At 41.8% G+C, this 18,767-nt stretch overlaps 1 protein-coding gene across 3 annotated transcripts in view; it reads left to right on the top strand.

Moving 5' to 3' along the window:
- Nucleotides 1–7,021: 7,021 nt before the first annotated feature.
- ALOX5 (arachidonate 5-lipoxygenase) overlaps nucleotides 7,022–18,767 on the top strand; it is a 58,038-nt gene continuing 46,292 nt past the window's right edge. For all 3 annotated transcript variants that reach the window (XM_049790672.1, XM_049790673.1, XM_049790671.1), the window contains exon 1: nucleotides 7,022–7,171. In XM_049790672.1, the coding sequence (XP_049646629.1) occupies nucleotides 7,022–7,171 (150 nt within the window). The remainder of the gene's footprint in view (nucleotides 7,172–18,767) is intronic.

The raw sequence follows: 18,767 nt of genomic DNA, 5'->3' as shown, positions 1-18,767 counted from the left end.
AGGAACATTGTAGTGGAAGTGGAAACTGGTTTCATTTGGGCATACTCAAAGGCTGAGGTTACTCAGCATGATTTAGCTAACTATACCTGGAGAAATCAAGATTTTTAAAATAATATAAATTAGAAAAATCTTGAAATTTTCTGTAATTAAAGATAATGAAACAGGAATAAATTTAACAAGAACATGAAATATCTGTACTGAAAGCTATAGCATATAGAGAAAAGGAATTTAAAACACAAATAAATGAAAGCTATACCTTTATTTTTCTTCAAATAAAATCCTATGAGTAACGTCGCTTGTGACATTTCTTGGAGAAGAATATCAGGAATAGAGATGGATGGCAATCTAAATCAAGAAATGAAAGTATGCTAAAATTTTATGCTATCAAAAAAATATAGACCCATGGGGTCGGAGAGATAGCATGGAGGTAAGGAGTTTGCCTTTCATGCAGAAGGATGGTGGTTCAAATCCCGGCATCCCATATGGTCCCCGGTACCTGGTACCTGCGATTTCTGAGCATAGAGCCAGGAGTGACCCCTGAGCACTGCCAGGTGTGACCCAAAAACATATATATATATATATATATGTATATATATATATAGTCAACTTCTGTAGGTTAATTTTTGTCTAGGTTTTTGTTCAAAAACCTATCAAGGTCTTTCTGTAAAGATAATATCAGAGGAAACAAGAATGGTATTATGATAATGTGTTGAAATTAAATAATAATAATAAAGTCGAGGGATGTGATTTAAGAGATAGAGATCATGAGATAATTCATTAGAGGGAATGAAGAGCAGACTTAAATTAATAGAATATATCATCAAAGAACCTGAATATATGAAACCAGTATGAATTTAAAACCAGACACATCATATGGTAGGTACCCCAAGTAAAATCAGGAAAAAAACAGCAGAGATCCAGTAGTAAGTCCTGAGCATAGTGACTGTGGCCTAAGAATGTAAAATCTAAAAAAATAAAAAACAAAATGAAAATAAAAATATACAAATCTTCAGAGTAATATGTAAAACCTTAAGCATTCCTGTAACATATATCAGATGGGAGAACTAGGAGGTAGAAATTTATAGAAAAAATGTTTGAAGAATAATGACTGAAGACTCCCAACTTTTACAAATAAAAAAGCCATTAATCTATGCTTTCACAACGTTTGAAGAAGTGGTTTAAAATGCTTAGAAATAAAGAGAAAATGTTAAAAACAGAAAATAACTTGTCACATGTCAAGAAATTGCACAAAAGTTAAAAATTAACTTTTCATTAGAAAAAAACAAGGCAAAGAGGCAATAGGATAGAGATTCAAAGAAAAGGTTCAGGAAGATGGCACAAGGTGTAGAACAACATGCTTTATATGCATGAGGTCTTGAGTTTGATTCACAGTACCACATGCTCCCCACAAGCAATTCTGGGACTATAGGTGCAGGTAGCCCCCGGCACCACCAAACCTGATCAGCACTGCAGCCAGACTACTAAATACTCAAACCTACACTGCTGGACTTAAATATTACATAGATTATGAAATGTGCTTCCAAGAGGAGGAGGAGGGGGAAGAGGAGGAAGGAGGAAGAGAAGGAGAAAGAGGAGGAAGAGGAAGAGAAAAAAAGGAGGAGAAAGAAGAAGTAGAAGGAGGAGGAGGAGAAGAAAAAGAAGTAGAAGGAGGGGGAGGAGAAGGAGGAAGAGAGGAGGAAGAAAGAAGACGAAAAAGAAGGAAGAAGAAGGAGGTAAGAGAAGAAAGAGGAGGAGAAAAAGAAGAAAAAGGAGGAGAGGGAGGTGGAGAAGAAAGCGGAGGAAGAGGAGGAGGAGGAAGAAGAGAAGGAAGGAAAGGAGGAGGAAGAGGAAGTGAAGGAGGAGGAAAAATGAATAAGTAGAAGGAGGAGAAAAAAAGATTAAGTAGGAGAAGGGGAAAGAAAAAGAAGGATAAGGTAGAGAATGAGGAGAAAAATAAGTAGAAGGAGGAGAAAAGAAGAAGAGGAGAAGAGGAAGAAAGAAGACAAAAAAGAAAATGAAAGAAGAGAGTAAGGAAGAGAAGGAGAAGGAAGAGGAGAAGAAAATAATGAGGAGAAGGAGGAGGAAGAAGAAAAGAAAGTGATTGTGAAGGAAGAGAAGGAGAAGAAGAAGGAGGAGAAGATGAAGAGGAAGAAGAAGAGGAATAAGGATAAGGAAGAGGTGGAGGAGGAGAAAAAGAAGTTGTTGAAGAAGGAGGAGAGGAGAAGGAAATGAGAGGAAGAAAGAAGGGAGAAAAGAATAATAGAAGAAGAAAGAGAAGGAGGATGAGAAGGAGGAGGCAGAAGAGGAAGATGAGAAGGAGGATGAAGGGAAGAAGGAGGAGGAGGAAGTGGAGGAGGAAGAAGAGAAAGAGAAAAAGGAGGAGAAGAAAAAGAAGTAGAAGAAGAAGTAGGAGGAGGCAGAGGAGAAAAAGAGGAAGAAAGAAGAAAAGAAGAAGCAAATAAGAATAAGGAAGAGAAGGAAGTGTGGCCCAAAACAATATACATATGTAAATAAAAAGATATAGAGAGCTTTATCCTGGCATAGAGAAATCATTTATACAATATGCATCTGATAGAGGGTTAATAGTCATGATATACAAACATTGGTAGAGCTTAGCAAAAAAAAAATATCTAACTTTATCAGAAAATGGGGAGAAGAAATGAACAGTCATTTTCTAAAAAATGAAATTCAGATTTCCAAAAGTCACATGAAAAAATTTCCACATCACTACTCAACAGGAGAAACAAATTAAAACAACAATGATCTCTCACTTCACAGAAATTGATACACATCACACACATACACACACACACACACACACACACACACACACACACACACACAAGAACAACCAGTGCTGCTGTGGATGTGTGAGGAGAAAAACACTCCAATTAACTGGTGGTAGGAATGCCAACTGGTTCATCCTTTTTGGGAAACAGGGAATACATATTCCTCAAAAACCTAGATATTTAACTTCAATATGACCCCATAATTTTAGTTCTAGGAATATATCCAAGGAGGCCAAAAACACAATATAGAAAAGCCATCCCTCTGTTCATCACACTATTCCCAATATCCAGAATTTGGAAACATCCCAAGTATTACAAAAACTCTGGTACATGTACACATGAAATACTATGAAGCTGTTAGAAAAAATGAAGTCATAAAATTTTCTTATACCTGGATGGATAATGAGCAAAATGAGTCAGAGGGAGAGGGATAGACATAGAATCATCTCACTCATTTGTGGGATATAATTAAAAAAAAGAGAGAGCAATGGTAATAATATCAAAGATAATAGAGATAGTGTCCAGTAGGGCATAAAAGTAACCACTGTGACAATGATAGTTGGAAATTATCACTCTGGACAAGTGCTGAAAGGAGAGGACGTTGTACGCATGTGACTCCTCACTAATCATATTGCAAAGCGGCGTAGCGTTTAAAAACTGGAGCAAGAGAAAGAAAATGAGAATGAAAGACAGAAAACAAAAGAGAACCTTCTAACCCATGGGCAGGCAGAAGGGAAGATGGGAGGAAAACTGGGGACATTGGTGGTGGGAAATATACACTGGTGAAGGGCATTGTACGTTCCATGACAAACTCAATTATGCAGTGGACAATATACAAGGAAGAACTGTAACTATAAAAGAAACAACTGTATTATGAACATTCTTTTTTTTTTATTTAAACACCTTGATTACATACATGATTGTGTTTGGGTTTCAGTCATGTAAAGAACACCACCCATCACCAGTGCAACATTCCCATCACCAATGTCCCAAGTCTCCCTCCATCTTACATCCAGTGTTTAAATAAAGTAATTAAGTTTTTAAAGATTTTTATTCAAAAATAAAATTCTTCAGTGCTCTAGACCTTTCCTATGTTCATCACAGCACTATTCATAATAGCCAGAATCTGGAAACAACCCAAGTGCCTAAGAACAGATGTGTGGTTAAAAAGTTGTGGTATATCTGGAGCCTAGAGTTGGTCTTATGCCAGGAAAGTTCATGGGTAGGGTCTCCTTGTATTTAGACCAAGATTTTCCCTTTCCATGTCCCCCATATTTTGGTGGGCCTATGCAAACAATTATTGCCACTCTAACACCGTTTTTACTGTGCTCCTTTGACTCTTATCCTTAAAAAGAAAAACCCACTTTTGAGGTTAACTTAAACTAATATGCAAGTGTATGGAAATGTAAAAAAGTACTATGCCTTCAATGTTTAAGGAGTTACATAAGTTTCATGGCTTTAGATTGCTTGATGTGCTGCTAAGAAATATGTATTACAATCTGGGGACTTGAGGGACAAAGTAATTGTACATGGTTCTGTTTTATTTTTCTTAATGTTCTTTGGCTGAAAGTTCAATGTTAAGATATCAACAAGGGGATTTCTGTGAACTCTGTTTATGGGTGATTGTCCTTCCACTGTAACTTTACCTCTTTCTTTGCATCTTTGTTTTCATAATTAAAAATAAAAAAAATTTTAATAAAAAATTGTAGTATACTATGCCACTATTAAGAAAAATAAAGTCATAAAATTTGCTCATGTATGAATTGATATGGAGAGTATTATGCTGATATTTGCACTTATTTGTGGGATATTACCAAAAAAGATAGTGTGATAATAATATTCAAAGACAAAAAAGATAATGTCTGGGAGAACCAGTTCATGGGTAGGATGCTTGCCACAAACACCTGGGTGGGGGTGCAGTTTGAGCAGAAAAAGGAACCCTATAACAATGATAGTTGGAAATGATCACTCTGAACAAGAACTGGGTGCTAAAAAAAGATCAAATGATATGTGTGATGCCTCTTTAGTAAAATTTATCCCGAACCACAATGTCTAAAAGGAAAAAATATGGAGGAGAGAGAGTCAGAGAGAGAGAGAGACAGAGACAGGGAGAGGGAGAGAAGGAAGAAAAATGTCTGCCCAGGGGCTGACAGGGTAATTGTAGGAGTGAGAGCAGGGGGGAACTTGGAACATTGATTCAGAAATGCACACTGGTGAAGGGTGTTCCACATTGTATAAAATTATCATGAACAACTTTGTAACTGAAAAATAACCCAACCATATATACACAACCATGGAACAGTGGTATTTAAGTCAAGTAATTAAACACAAAAAAATGTTCATACAATAAAGAAATGTATAACTAAAAACATAAAACAAAACAAATATCTATCATGGGGGAGAGAGATAATACAGCAAGCAGATACAATGCTTACATTGCATACAGTAAACTGAGGTTCCATCCTGGTACCGTAGATGGTGTCTGAACCGATCAGGACTGATCCCTGACTGCATAGCCAGGAGTATGACTGAGCAAAGCTAAACACAGTTGTGTGTTTCCCACCCAAAAATAATCTACAAATAAACTGAGCATAGTAAACAAGTGAAACTTCATTGACACCAAAATATTAAAAGACTTTCAAACATAAAAGGAAAAAAGTTTTTCGAGGGCTTTCATAAATAAGAAATGTAAACCTCATATCCCACTAAAACCCACAGTAATGAATAGCAAGTTAATAAAACTGGCTAAAAGATGGTATGTGTTCAATTTCATTAGTAATCAATATATATCAAAATAAAATAATGCTTTATAGATTCCACCTAAAATCCATTCTCTGCTCCACAAATCCTCTAGGTATGATCTCTAATCTGGAATATTCTTGCTGTGGAGTTCACATCTTCTTCCCCAGGACTTCCAACCATTGCTCCATTCCATGAGCTTTCTCCAGACATGTTTACTCTGAAAAACTCAATTCCCTTTACCAGTGGTTCTTTTTGTTCCCATGCAACTAATACACATCTTATCCCAAAGATCTGTCTTACATTTTAAACATTCTTATAATTTTCCACAAACATCAAATTCTGCATCAGAGCTTATGCTCACTGTGGGACTAAGATAACAGGCATATGCCAGACAGAGAAGCCAAAAGACTCAGAAAAGCCAGACCTCATTGTAGGATCCTTGCATTCTTTGTAACATTCTTGTCCATTTATAAGGAATGAAAAGAGCTTTTTAAGTCCTAAAAGACAGTCCCACTTTTTCTATTAAAAACAAACAAACACACTGAGTCATAGTTAACTTAGTCCTTCCCACATGGGGATTCCTTTCCCTTTCTCCTCTACTTTCCAATAAACTTTTCTACTTAGTAATTCTGTGCCAGAAACCTTTATTATTCAATATTTTCATCCTGGGAATCCTGGGACAAACATTAAAATCCATTATCACTACTCCTGCATCAACTCTGTCCATCCAAATGCCCAGCTCCCTTGCTCCTCATTCAATGTCTTGAATGATAATTCCTAAGTCAGAATTTGGACTTTTTCCCTCACCTTCCTCTCCAGCTGCCCTTCCTACTACTAAACAAGAATAATCTCACAACCTGAAAACAGCAGGCATTGGACTCACCTGGGTCAGAGAATATTTAGCCAAACAAGTAGATGAGGTCAAAAATCCAGATTCCTGAACGAAAGCTTGCTTCAGGAAGCCTTCCTGACTACCATCACTTGCACAAGAGATTTATTCATGACAGCACAAGGGAAATCATCGCCCCTTCCTCACACAGTCTTTTCCTCACACTGGAAACTTACTGAGTACAGAAACAAAAGTTCCTTCTCTGTTTTGGGGGTGTGGGTCCTAGAACCCCAATCCCAGGGCCTTATCAGACAGAGGCTGGCACCAAGAGACTTGGCAGGAAAGTAGAAACTAAGAAGGCAGAGTTGCTGAATGAGTGGGTGGAGAGGCTGGCAGCTCTGAGGCTATCCCTCATTTGAAAAAAAAAAAAAAAAAAAAAACAAACAAACCTGTGAGGTCAAAGTTGGGTGCAGGAGAGAGTGACCCCTATCCTGCGGGAGGGGTGAAGATTAAGAACTCTGTGAGGAGAGGCGGGGCGGGGGCGGGACAGGACTGAGCCAGCTGGGAGGAAGCTGCAGTTCCTGTGTCTGCCAAAGAAAAGGGAGTTTTGCCAGGCACGCTGAGAGAGGCTTCCAGCACCAGTGGCAAAGCCTCCAACACCATGCCCTCCTACACTGTCACCGTGGCCACTGGCAGCCAGTGGTTCGCAGGAACCGACGACTACATCTACCTTAGCCTCGTGGGCTCCTTAGGCTGCAGCGAGAAGCACCTGCTGGACAAGCCCTTCTACAATGATTTCGAGCGTGGAGCGGTGAGGCTTGCTGGCTGCGATGGGCTGGGGCACTGGGACATTAGGGATCCGAGCGGGATTGTGTCCTCTTAATCCCCTCTTATGGTTGGGGACAGTCCAGCTTGCCCTGTGCATGACACAGGCTTTTCCTTCTCGGAGCAAGTCCTCATTTGCAGGGTTTGCTTTCCATTCCACAGATAGGAACCGGAGAGGTTCCTTAACTGGCCAGGTGCTGTGGACAGCTATATTTGCACCTGACTTCATAAGATTTTTTTTCCCCATGGGTCTAGGCGGGTATGGGTTCTACTCACTGGAGCCTATAGATCACTGCCCTGCACAGATGGTACCTTAGAGCAGCTGCAAGCTCTGAGACGAAGTAAAAGTTGGGGCAAGGGTGCAGAGGAGTTTCATGTGGGCTAGATCACTAACTCCCTCTGTCTTCATGCTGTGCCTCAGTTTCCCGAAAGATAAAACAGAAGAGTTTGGTCCCAGAGCCCTGGATGAGTCCAGGCCAGAATGATATAGAGTGGGACTAAAAAGGTCTTCACATTGACAGCTCATTCTCAGGCTAGGTTGCTCTAGTAATTTAGTGGGAAAGAATCAGAGAACCCAAAAGACTGTTGCAAACCTGAAGGGCATTGCTGGCACTAACACAGCATATTCCAAAGAACAACTTTCACCTTAGTGTGTTCCTCAGTAGAAAGAGGAGGAAGTCTTCCTCACTCCCTGTAGAGGCTGGAACTATGGATGTTCAGAAACAAGAGCAAGCTGATGTTTACTGCACTGTTGGTTTGTGGTGTGAGGTTGTGCACAGAAAACTAGAAGACTTTCTTGATAATGGCCAGTTCATGAATTCCAGTCTTCTCAGGACTTGCTCCATGGGCATGACAAGGCTCAATTCTCACCTCATATAGCATTTAGTGATGTGCCCAGCACAATGGTGAACATACAAGTGCTCAGGGAGCAACAATTGTAATGTCTGGACAGACTGCTGGTGCCTAGAAACTACTACCTGTGCCCTTCTGCCATTAGCAGAAAAACACCATTTCTTTTATTTTTAATTTTATTTGAGGTAACATATTTTACAATAATGAGGTGTCATGCATGCAACATTCCAACACCACACTCTTCTGCACAGTGAACACTTCCTTCCTCCATTATCATTCCGAATCCCCCATTCACCTTCCCATCTTCCCTGCTATGGCAAGCTGTAGAAGAGTTCTCATGTTCTGTTACCTTTAGTCATTGTCTAGTCCTTTAGTGTGTTGTTTTATATCTCAGAAATGAGAAACATCATTCTGTATCTGTCCTCCTTCTGACTAACTTCATTCAGCATGATGTGCTTCACATCCATCAGCATATCTGCAAAATGTGTGATTTCATCTTATCTTGTACCTAAGTACTATTTCATTGTGTATATATACCACAAATTCTATATCCACTTAGCTATTTCTGAACACCTGTTTTGTTTCCAGATTTATGCTACTGTGTATGGTAGGATTGCAAATGTCCTTTCAGAATAGACTTTTTTGGGACCTAGGGTGGATGCCAAGAAGTGAAATTGCTGGGTCATATGGGAACTCAATTCTTAGTTTTGTGTTTTGTTTATTATTGTTGTTTGTTTTTGTTTTATTTTGTTTTGAACCACAGTTGACAGTGCTCAGGGGTTACTCTTGGCTTTACACTCAGAAATTACTCCTGGGATGGTTGGGGGACCATGTGGGATGCTGGGGCTCATACTCAGTTTAGTGGTGTACAAAGCAAATGCCCTGTCCATTGTGCTATCGTCCTGGTCCTATAATTCTTATTTCCTTTTTTTTTTTTTTTTTTGGTTTTTGGGCCACACCCGGTGGTGCTCAGGGGTTACTCCTGGCTGTCTGCTCAGAAATACTCCTGGCAGGCACGAGGGACCATATGGGACACCGGGATTCAAACCAACCACCTTTGATCCTGGATCGGCTGCTTGCAAGGCAAACACCGCTGTGCTATCTCTCTGGGCCCCACAATTCTTATTTTCTAAAGAAACTAAACCAGTTGACAAAGCAGTGGATGATGGCTTCTATTTCTTCACATTCCTTTCAACACTGGCTGGTGTTATTTTTTGTGATGTATGCTAATATCACTGGTGTAAGATGGTATTTTATCTTTCATCTGCTTTAATTTATATTTTAATGATGATAGTGATTCAGAACATTTTAATATACTTATTTGACATTATATACCATCTTTGAGGAAGTGAGTTTAAACTTCTTAAACCTGTCTTCAATTACCTGACTATTAGCTTGAAAAAAAGAAATTGTACATAGATGACTGACAAAAAATGTTAATTTTGTATGCCTCAGTAGAATGCCTCTTAAATAAAATTTATGTAATGTGTTCCAGAACTATAGTATGTAGAAGGAAATAATGGTCCATTCTTTCCAGAGCTCAATCTTATAGAGAGCTTTATTCCTACCCAAGAGTCTCAGAATCTTGCTCTAAGCCTGTCTGGAATCTACAAGTTTAATGTACTAAATAGTCTTGAATTCCTCCTAAGAACAAACTTCTATTGTTTGGTCTCTTCATCAGAAAATTGGGGTGGGGGAGTGCAGCAGGAATAATGAGTCAATCTGGGTAATGACACCACCTCTGAATAATATTTATTTTCATTCTTTTGTGGATTCCCTTACCTTGAGGGGAAGATAAGATGCAAACCACTTCCACTTTATAAGCGGGAGCAGCAATAGGCTTTTTCTCCCCTACAAACCATATACTTCTGGAAATTATGTGACATCCCAGATGAGCTCTTCACCCACTACCCATCCAAGTGAGGCTTATCCTCACCCCTCAGGCACCATGATGGTGTGATTATAATGGATCACTAGGAGAAAGCTAAAAGCAGAGTTCTACTCTTTATTTCCCACCCTCTGTCCTGTCTTCCCTGCCCTGTGACCTCATTCAAATAACATTGTAATTATTATTACACATAAATACCACAGAAAGACTTCTGGAAGCAAATTTCAGTAGAATTTTGCATGCCATATTTACATTGGATTGGAGGAGCATGCTGGCTCTCAAAAAGGACTCTCAGTCATCTAAAAGAAATCAGCTTTTGAGAAAGTTCCTGTTGATGCAAAGTCACTACTCTTAGTCTTGCTACAGTCAAGAGCCACTTCCTCATTCTCCAGCCAATTTTCTCTTAAGGTAAAAACAACCTGAGAGAAATATTTTATGAGAAGAAAAGTTTATCTCATTTCACTTGGGACAGTGTCACAACTGTGGTTAAAAACAAGAGATGATTTCTAGCAGCTAAACTCTTTCCCATTTCAAGGTATTGTTAGAATAGGAGCTCTTACCCTTTAATCAAATAATGTTTAATCTTACCCTTTAATAAAATAATGTTTAATCAAATAATGGGTGAGACTTTTTGGGGTTTTCCTCAATAAGCAGAGTTGAAAAAAACCTTAGTCTCCCCAGAGTTCTGCATAGTAATTTGGGGTATGGTTGAAACACAGTCCTTTGTGGGTAAGAGATTGTCCTATAAATCAACAGACCTTGATTGGTTTTCCACTATTATCTGGGAAAAACCAGAATGGACCAAAACCTAGCCTAGATCTAGTTAAATTTAACAAATTGATTTGTGTTTCTTAACTCTCAATTTAAGGTAATTTCAGTTGGATAAGATGATTTTAACTCATCTGAAATTTCATGAGAAATCTTATTGGACCCATTTTCTTTTCATGACTGCTTTTAGGAAAGCTAAATACAATAGAGTGGTGCTTGATATATTGTTCTTAAATATATTTAGTATAAATAAATACTAGTATAAATAAACAAATATATACTTCTAGGCATATCTTAATTATAATTCACTTCTGAAAGATCTTTTCTAGAATGCTCCTGATATACCAGTAATAGGAATTCATATTTTCACTCACATTCTTTCATCTAGTCTTTATTGCATTTCTTTCCCTGAGTTCTTTCTTCTTCTACTCCCCTTTTCCTAAAATTGCTCAGTGTTCCCATTTTTTCTTTTCTCTACCTATCTTGGCTCCTTCAATATCCCTAAATACTTCCCCTTTTCTTCCTATAGCTGTCCCAGTTCTTTCCTTGCTCTCTTCTCTCTCTACTTCAGTCACCTTTTCTCCCCTCCCACTACCTGCATTCCTCACTTTCACCCTCCAGCCCTAGCTGGACCACATCATGACTATCCTCTCTTTTTGCATACAGAGCTGTCTTTCTGTCCCAGAAATGTCAGGAAGCTGGGGAAACAGCAGTGAAACTTCTTTAAATAAATATGTAAAAACTCTCTCTTCCTAAATAACTCAAAAGCCTTAAACCCAAAGACCCAGTAGTTTTGAGCAAAGAGTGTAATTAGCAGACTGGCCCTTCTGTGAAATGAAATGGTGAATTGTATGTTTTACTGGCCATGAGTATCTCCCCAGAACTCCAAGTTCATACTACCAGAGCCCCATACCTAACAAACCATGCTGTCACTGTTCTTTTCTTCCAACTTACCTTATTTGAAATTTATCAACACCAAGAACAGTTTTAAATACCTACATTTTGGGGCAGGAGCAATAACACAGCAGGTAGGGCATTTGCCTTGCACACAACTGACCTGGGTTCGATCCTGAGCATCCCATATGGTGCCTCAAGCCTGCCAGAAGTGATTTCTGAACTCAGAGTTAGGAGTAAACCCTAAGCACTGCTGGGTGTGCCCCCAGAAGTTAAAACAAAACAAATACCTACATTTGAAGGAAGCTTTTTCATATTCTTTCACAGTTGTCTTACCTTGTAGCATTATGTGCCTTACTAAGATATAGCTTTTCCATTTGGCATCTGTGAATTTGAAAACTTCCTGCAGATATCTTTCTCTATATTCCATGATTCTCTGGTAGTCTCTGGATTCCAAAACCACAGTAATCAAATTTATCTTTAAGATCTCTTGAATTGGGTAAAACCAAGTACTAGATGCATTTCTTATAGCAGCAAAGCTACCCTGTTTCCCTTGGAAAACACACCATCAGATGCTATCAGTCATGAATTTCATCAAAAGTGAGCCCCAGGTCTTCCACCAAACATTTGTAAGAGAGGCATGGGGAAAGGAACAGCTTCATTCGTCAGTGATTGGACTATACTATAACATAAGGTAAAATGTCACTTCACTTTCCCTCTAGGAATATCCTACTCCCACAAAAGCTTCCTTAGAGTGTCCTCCTTCCCCTTTTATGCAAGATACCAAATTCCTTCTTTCCCTGAGACTTTCCAGCTTAGATACTCTGGGCACCTGTCACTTTTATAATAATTGAGCTTTAGCCAAGGAGACTATGCATAAGACCAAAGCATAGACTTTCTGCGACCACACACATTCACACACACACACACACACACACACACATTCTTTCTCTTAGCTCCTCAGATCCACAGGCAAGCCACTTCCCCTGGTACAGCTGCCACTGGCACAGCTCACCACATGCTGGCTGACTTCCTGTGGCTCAACCAGTATTGAAATAACTTCCATAGTTCTGGCAGTTTATGGCACCAACTTCACCATCCCAGAAATCTCCATAATTTGAGTAAACAGGTTTAAATCAATTTTTCACTCATAAGCTCCATATCTTTCTCCCAGTTCTATTTATGGCTACTCAGTTTGGCCTGTGTAATCAGAGATAGATCACTGTGGGATAGCCCATGCTGGTGCATAGCAAAGCTCAAACAATTTAGAGTCTACTGCCCTATTTCTCTTCCCAAACCCAGGAGGCAAACGATTGACCAGGTGGCTCTGGTGGACAGAGTCTTGGAGTCAGAATCTTTGAAGAAAGGTTCATGCCTCAAAGGCATGCCATTTAGATTTCATAATAATCCTATAAGATAAGCAATGTCTCCTCTTCATAGATGGTTTCAGGATGTGTAATAATCTGACTAGATCTGTAGTTCTCACTTTTGCCCTAGAATGTGAGTTCAGGGTCCTCTCTGGTTGACTCTACTGCCCTGACACCAGGTTCCTCTGGCATTTCCCTGAACTTCGGTGGAATTCTTTGACATTAAGAGAAATCTGAAATCTTTGAACATTCCCAGAGAAGGTGGAACACGGTCTATAACTATGTTTTGGATATTTTTTGGATATTATGTTTTGGATATATTTATTTCTGGGTTATTCTGTTCTCCAAGTGGACATTGGACCCCTTATTCCAACAGTCTCTTCCTGCCCTGGACACTGATAATTTAGCTCAAGGATCTATCTTCTCCATCCTATTAAAGGGCTGCTGAATAAAAGGCTTTTTTCTTCCTTTCTCTCCTACATTCCAGCTCTTTAGGTCATGCCAATCTCTCACTGGAACCCTCCTGCCAATTCTGCATCTGGAATCTATTTTTTTCTTCCACAGGACTGAGTACCTGCAGTACAGAGAGCTCTTGGCATGAACAACCACTACTTGTGGGTTTATCTATAAATTCTGCTCTGCTTTCTTGGAAAACTCTCTGGATTCTTTTGCCCAGACAGAGCATTCTGGTAGTTAGGGTATATTTGTATGTCTATATGGGCTTATATATGTCATCTGACCATATAAACCTCCTTCCAAAACCACAAAGCAGAGAGGGAAAGTTCTGCTTTCTGATCATAGAAACAACCACTTATGCAAGCTTCAAGCTGTGCTTAAAGCTAAAAGTTTTGCTGAAGATATATCCAACTTCCTGTTCTTTTTATAGAGTTCTTCTGACAACTTTAGGGGAAACAGACTGAAATAGAAACTTGTCCTTGGAGTTATGGATAAAATGAACATCCTTGCCCTTCATTTATTTCACTATCACAAAGAACTCTAAGTTCTGCTGACCTTCCTTTACTCCCCTGAATCCCCCCAAATAAAACAGATAAGTGGCTAAAAAAAACTGTGGTACATCTATCTACACAATGGAATACTACTCAGCCATTAGAAAAATGAAGTCATGAAATCTGCTTATAATTGGATGGGCATGAGATTATTATGGTCAGTAAAATTAGTCAAAGGGAGAAGGATATACAGAAAATAATTTCACTCATTAATGGGATATAAGAAAAATAAAAGGCTCGGCTGAGGCGTGTCTCGCTGGGGCTGTGAGTTTTCTGTTGGAGTTGTGGATTGTGCTGGTTTCTTTGCTTGGCAGACACTTGGGGGCCTCCCCAGGCATCCCCTGACGGCTTGCCTCGGCTGAGGCGTGTCTCGCTGGGGCTGTGAGTTTTCTGTTGGAGTTGTGGATTGTGCTGGTTTCTTTGCTTGGCAGACACTTGGGGGCCTCCCCAGGCATCCCCTGACGGCTTGCCTCGGCTGAGGCGTGTCTCGCTGGGGCTGTGAGTTTTCTGTTGGAGTTGTGGATTGTGCTGGTTTCTTTGCTTGGCAGACACTTGGGGGCCTCCCCAGGCATCCCCTGACGGCTTGCCTCGGCTGAGGCGTGTCTCGCTGGGGCTGTGAGTTTTCTGTTGGAGTTGTGGATTGTGCTGGTTTCTTTGCTTGGCAGACACTTGGGGGCCTCCCCAGGCATCCCCTGACGGCTTGCCTCGGCTGAGGCGTGTCTCGCTGGGGCTGTGAGTTTTCTGTTGGAGTTGTGGATTGTGCTGGTTTCTTTGCTTGGCAGACACTTGGGGGCCTCCCCAGGCATCCCCTGACGGCTTGCCTCGGCTGAGGCGTGTCTCGCTGGGGCTGTGAGTTTTCTGTTGGAGTTGTGGATTGTGCTGGTTTCTTTGCTTGGCAGACACTTGGGGGCCTCCCCAGGCATCCCCTGACGGCTTGCCTCGGCTGAGGCGTGTCTCGCTGGGGCTGTGAGTTTTCTGTTGGAGTTGTGGATTGTGCTGGTTTCTTTGCTTGGCAGACACTTGGGGGCCTCCCCAGGCATCCCCTGACGGCTTGCCTCGGCTGAGGTGAGTGTTTGGGGGCCGGAGTTGCAGATCAGGCTGACTGCTGGACCCCTAGGCCCGGCAGACATTTTGGGACCTCCCCCAGCCTGCATCAACCTGGGAACTTTGACCTGATTCAGCATTAATCTCTTCAAGGCGTGTCTCGCTGGGGCTGTGAGTTTTCTGTTGGAGTTGTGGATTGTGCTGGTTTCTTTGCTTGGCAGACACTTGGGGGCCTCCCCAGGCATCCCCTGACGGCTTGCCTCGGCTGAGGCGTGTCTCGCTGGGGCTGTGAGTTTTCTGTTGGAGTTGTGGATTGTGCTGGTTTCTTTGCTTGGCAGACACTTGGGGGCCTCCCCAGGCATCCCCTGACGGCTTGCCTCGGCTGAGGCGTGTCTCGCTGGGGCTGTGAGTTTTCTGTTGGAGTTGTGGATTGTGCTGGTTTCTTTGCTTGGCAGACACTTGGGGGCCTCCCCAGGCATCCCCTGACGGCTTGCCTCGGCTGAGGTGAGTGTTTGGGGGCCGGAGTTGCAGATCAGGCTGACTGCTGGACCCCTAGGCCCGGCAGACATTTTGGGACCTCCCCCAGCCTGCATCAACCTGGGAACTTTGACCTGATTCAGCATTAATCTCTTCAAGGCGTGTCTCGCTGGGGCTGTGAGTTTTCTGTTGGAGTTGTGGATTGTGCTGGTTTCTTTGCTTGGCAGACACTTGGGGGCCTCCCCAGGCATCCCCTGACGGCTTGCCTCGGCTGAGGTGAGTGTTTGGGGGCCGGAGTTGCAGATCAGGCTGACTGCTGGACCCCTAGGCCCGGCAGACATTTTGGGACCTCCCCCAGCCTGCATCAACCTGGGAACTTTGACCTGATTCAGCATTAATCTCTTCAAGGCGTGTCTCGCTGGGGCTGTGAGTTTTCTGTTGGAGTTGTGGATTGTGCTGGTTTCTTTGCTTGGCAGACACTTGGGGGCCTCCCCAGGCATCCCCTGACGGCTTGCCTCGGCTGAGGTGAGTGTTTGGGGGCCGGAGTTGCAGATCAGGCTGACTGCTGGACCCCTAGGCCCGGCAGACATTTTGGGACCTCCCCCAGCCTGCATCAACCTGGGAACTTTGACCTGATTCAGCATTAATCTCTTCAAGGCGTGTCTCGCTGGGGCTGTGAGTTTTCTGTTGGAGTTGTGGATTGTGCTGGTTTCTTTGCTTGGCAGACACTTGGGGGCCTCCCCAGGCATCCCCTGACGGCTTGCCTCGGCTGAGGTGAGTGTTTGGGGGCCGGAGTTGCAGATCAGGCTGACTGCTGGACCCCTAGGCCCGGCAGACATTTTGGGACCTCCCCCAGCCTGCATCAACCTGGGAACTTTGACCTGATTCAGCATTAATCTCTTCAAGGCGTGTCTCGCTGGGGCTGTGAGTTTTCTGTTGGAGTTGTGGATTGTGCTGGTTTCTTTGCTTGGCAGACACTTGGGGGCCTCCCCAGGCATCCCCTGACGGCTTGCCTCGGCTGAGGTGAGTGTTTGGGGGCCGGAGTTGCAGATCAGGCTGACTGCTGGACCCCTAGGCCCGGCAGACATTTTGGGACCTCCCCCAGCCTGCATCAACCTGGGAACTTTGACCTGATTCAGCATTAATCTCTTCAAGGCGTGTCTCGCTGGGGCTGTGAGTTTTCTGTTGGAGTTGTGGATTGTGCTGGTTTCTTTGCTTGGCAGACACTTGGGGGCCTCCCCAGGCATCCCCTGACGGCTTGCCTCGGCTGAGGTGAGTGTTTGGGGGCCGGAGCGCGGCCGCTCCGCTGCGCTTCGCGGCCGCGCACTCCACCTCGCCAATGAGTACCACCACAACACGTAGAAAAACCCACAGCGTAAGCGAGACAATGGGGAGACTACGCAGACCAACTTCAACCATAGAGAATGAAGATGGAAACTCTGATGACCCAACAACGACCAACTACCTAAGCAGTCTTTCAGAAATGGAGTTTAGAGACGAAATATGGAGGTTGCTATCAGATATCAAAGAAAGTATAAATCAGAGCACTAATAAAAATCAAGAGAATATGAAGACAGAAATCAGAAAACTCCAAACTGAAATATCAGATCAGATAACAGGTCTGAAAAACTCAATAGACGAATTGAAGAACATAATGGATGAGTTTTCCAACAGGTTAACAGCAGCTGAGGATAGAATTAGTGCTTTAGAAGATGAGATGCATAACAACTTTACACAGCAGAAGAGATTAGAAAAAAACCTCAAATCAAATGATCAGACAATGGAAAATTTACTCAAAGAATATGAGAAGATGAAAATAGAAGTCTTTGATAAGCTCAACAGAAACAACTTCAGAATCATTGGAGTTCCAGAGACCCAAGAAGAAAATCTTCAGGAAGAATCAATGGTTAAGAACATCATCACAGAGAAACTACCAGAGCTAAAGAAAACATGTGACCAAATCCTGCATGCCCGAAGAGTACCAGCTAAAAAAGACCCCAGTAGAAACACCCCAAGACACATCCTAGTCACCATGATGAAACCCACCGATAGAGATAGAATACTGCAAGCAGCAAGATCGAAAAGGGAAATTACATTCCACGGAGCATCCTTGAAATTTACAGCAGACCTGTCACCAGAAACACTCAAGGCCAGAAGGCAGTGGTGGGACGTAGTGGCAAAACTCAATGAAATAAATGCTTCGCCAAGAATATTGCACCCAGCAAAACTAAGTTTCAGGTTTGACGGATGTATACACGGCTTCACAGATAAACAACAGCTCAAAATCTTTGCAGACTCAAAACCAGCCTTAAAAGAAAAACTGAAAGATCTACTCTAAAAACAAGACAGAACAAAAAACACACCAAACTTCTACACAAAGATGGCAATAAATCCCATGACAATTATTTCTCTCAATGTCAATGGACTAAATGCACCAGTTAAGAGGCACAGAGTGGCGAAATGGATCAAAAAACTGAAGCCAACCTTCTGCTGTCTACAAGAAACACACCTGAATAGTCAGAATAAACATAGACTCAAAATCAAAGGCTGGAGGAAAATCATTCAAGCAAACAACACCCTTAAAAAAGCGGGGGTGGCCATACTAATATCAGATGACACAAACTTTATACTCAGAAAAATTGTAAGGGACAAAGATGGATATTATGTACTAATCAAGGGATTTGTACAGCAAGAAGAAATCACTCTCCTAAACATATACGCACCGAATGAGGGTCCAGCAAAGTATTTAATACAATTGTTGACAAATCTGAAGAAGGATATCAATAATAACACAATAATTGTGGGAGACCTCAACACAGGCTTGTCAACACTTGATAGGTCAACCAAATGGAAACCCAACAAAAATATACTAGACCTGCAAAAAGAAATGGATGAAAGAGGCCTAGTAGATATATATAGGGCACTCTATCCTCAGAAACCTGGATACACATTCTTTTCCAATGTACATGGATCATTCTCCAGGATAGATCATGTGCTGGCACATAAAACATACCTCCATAAAATAAAAAAGATAGACATTTTGCAGGCTGCCTTTGCTGACCACAAGGCTCTGAAGTTAGATGTGAACTGCAAAGGGACACAGAAGAAAAAATTTAACACCTGGAAGTTAAACAGCCTCATACTCAATAACCAGTGGGTCCGAGATGAAATCAAGGAGGAAATCAAAAGGTTCCTGGAAACAAATGACAATAAAGACACAAACTATCAGAACTTATGGGACACAGCAAAAGCAGTACTGAGAGGAAAATTTATAGCTTTGCAAGC

The sequence above is a fragment of the Suncus etruscus genome, chromosome 17 (assembly GCF_024139225.1).
Source record: "Suncus etruscus isolate mSunEtr1 chromosome 17, mSunEtr1.pri.cur, whole genome shotgun sequence".
Taxonomy (NCBI): Eukaryota; Metazoa; Chordata; class Mammalia; order Eulipotyphla; family Soricidae; genus Suncus; species Suncus etruscus.
Note: the sequence above shows the minus strand (reverse complement) of the source record. Positions and strands in the feature narration are given on the sequence as shown.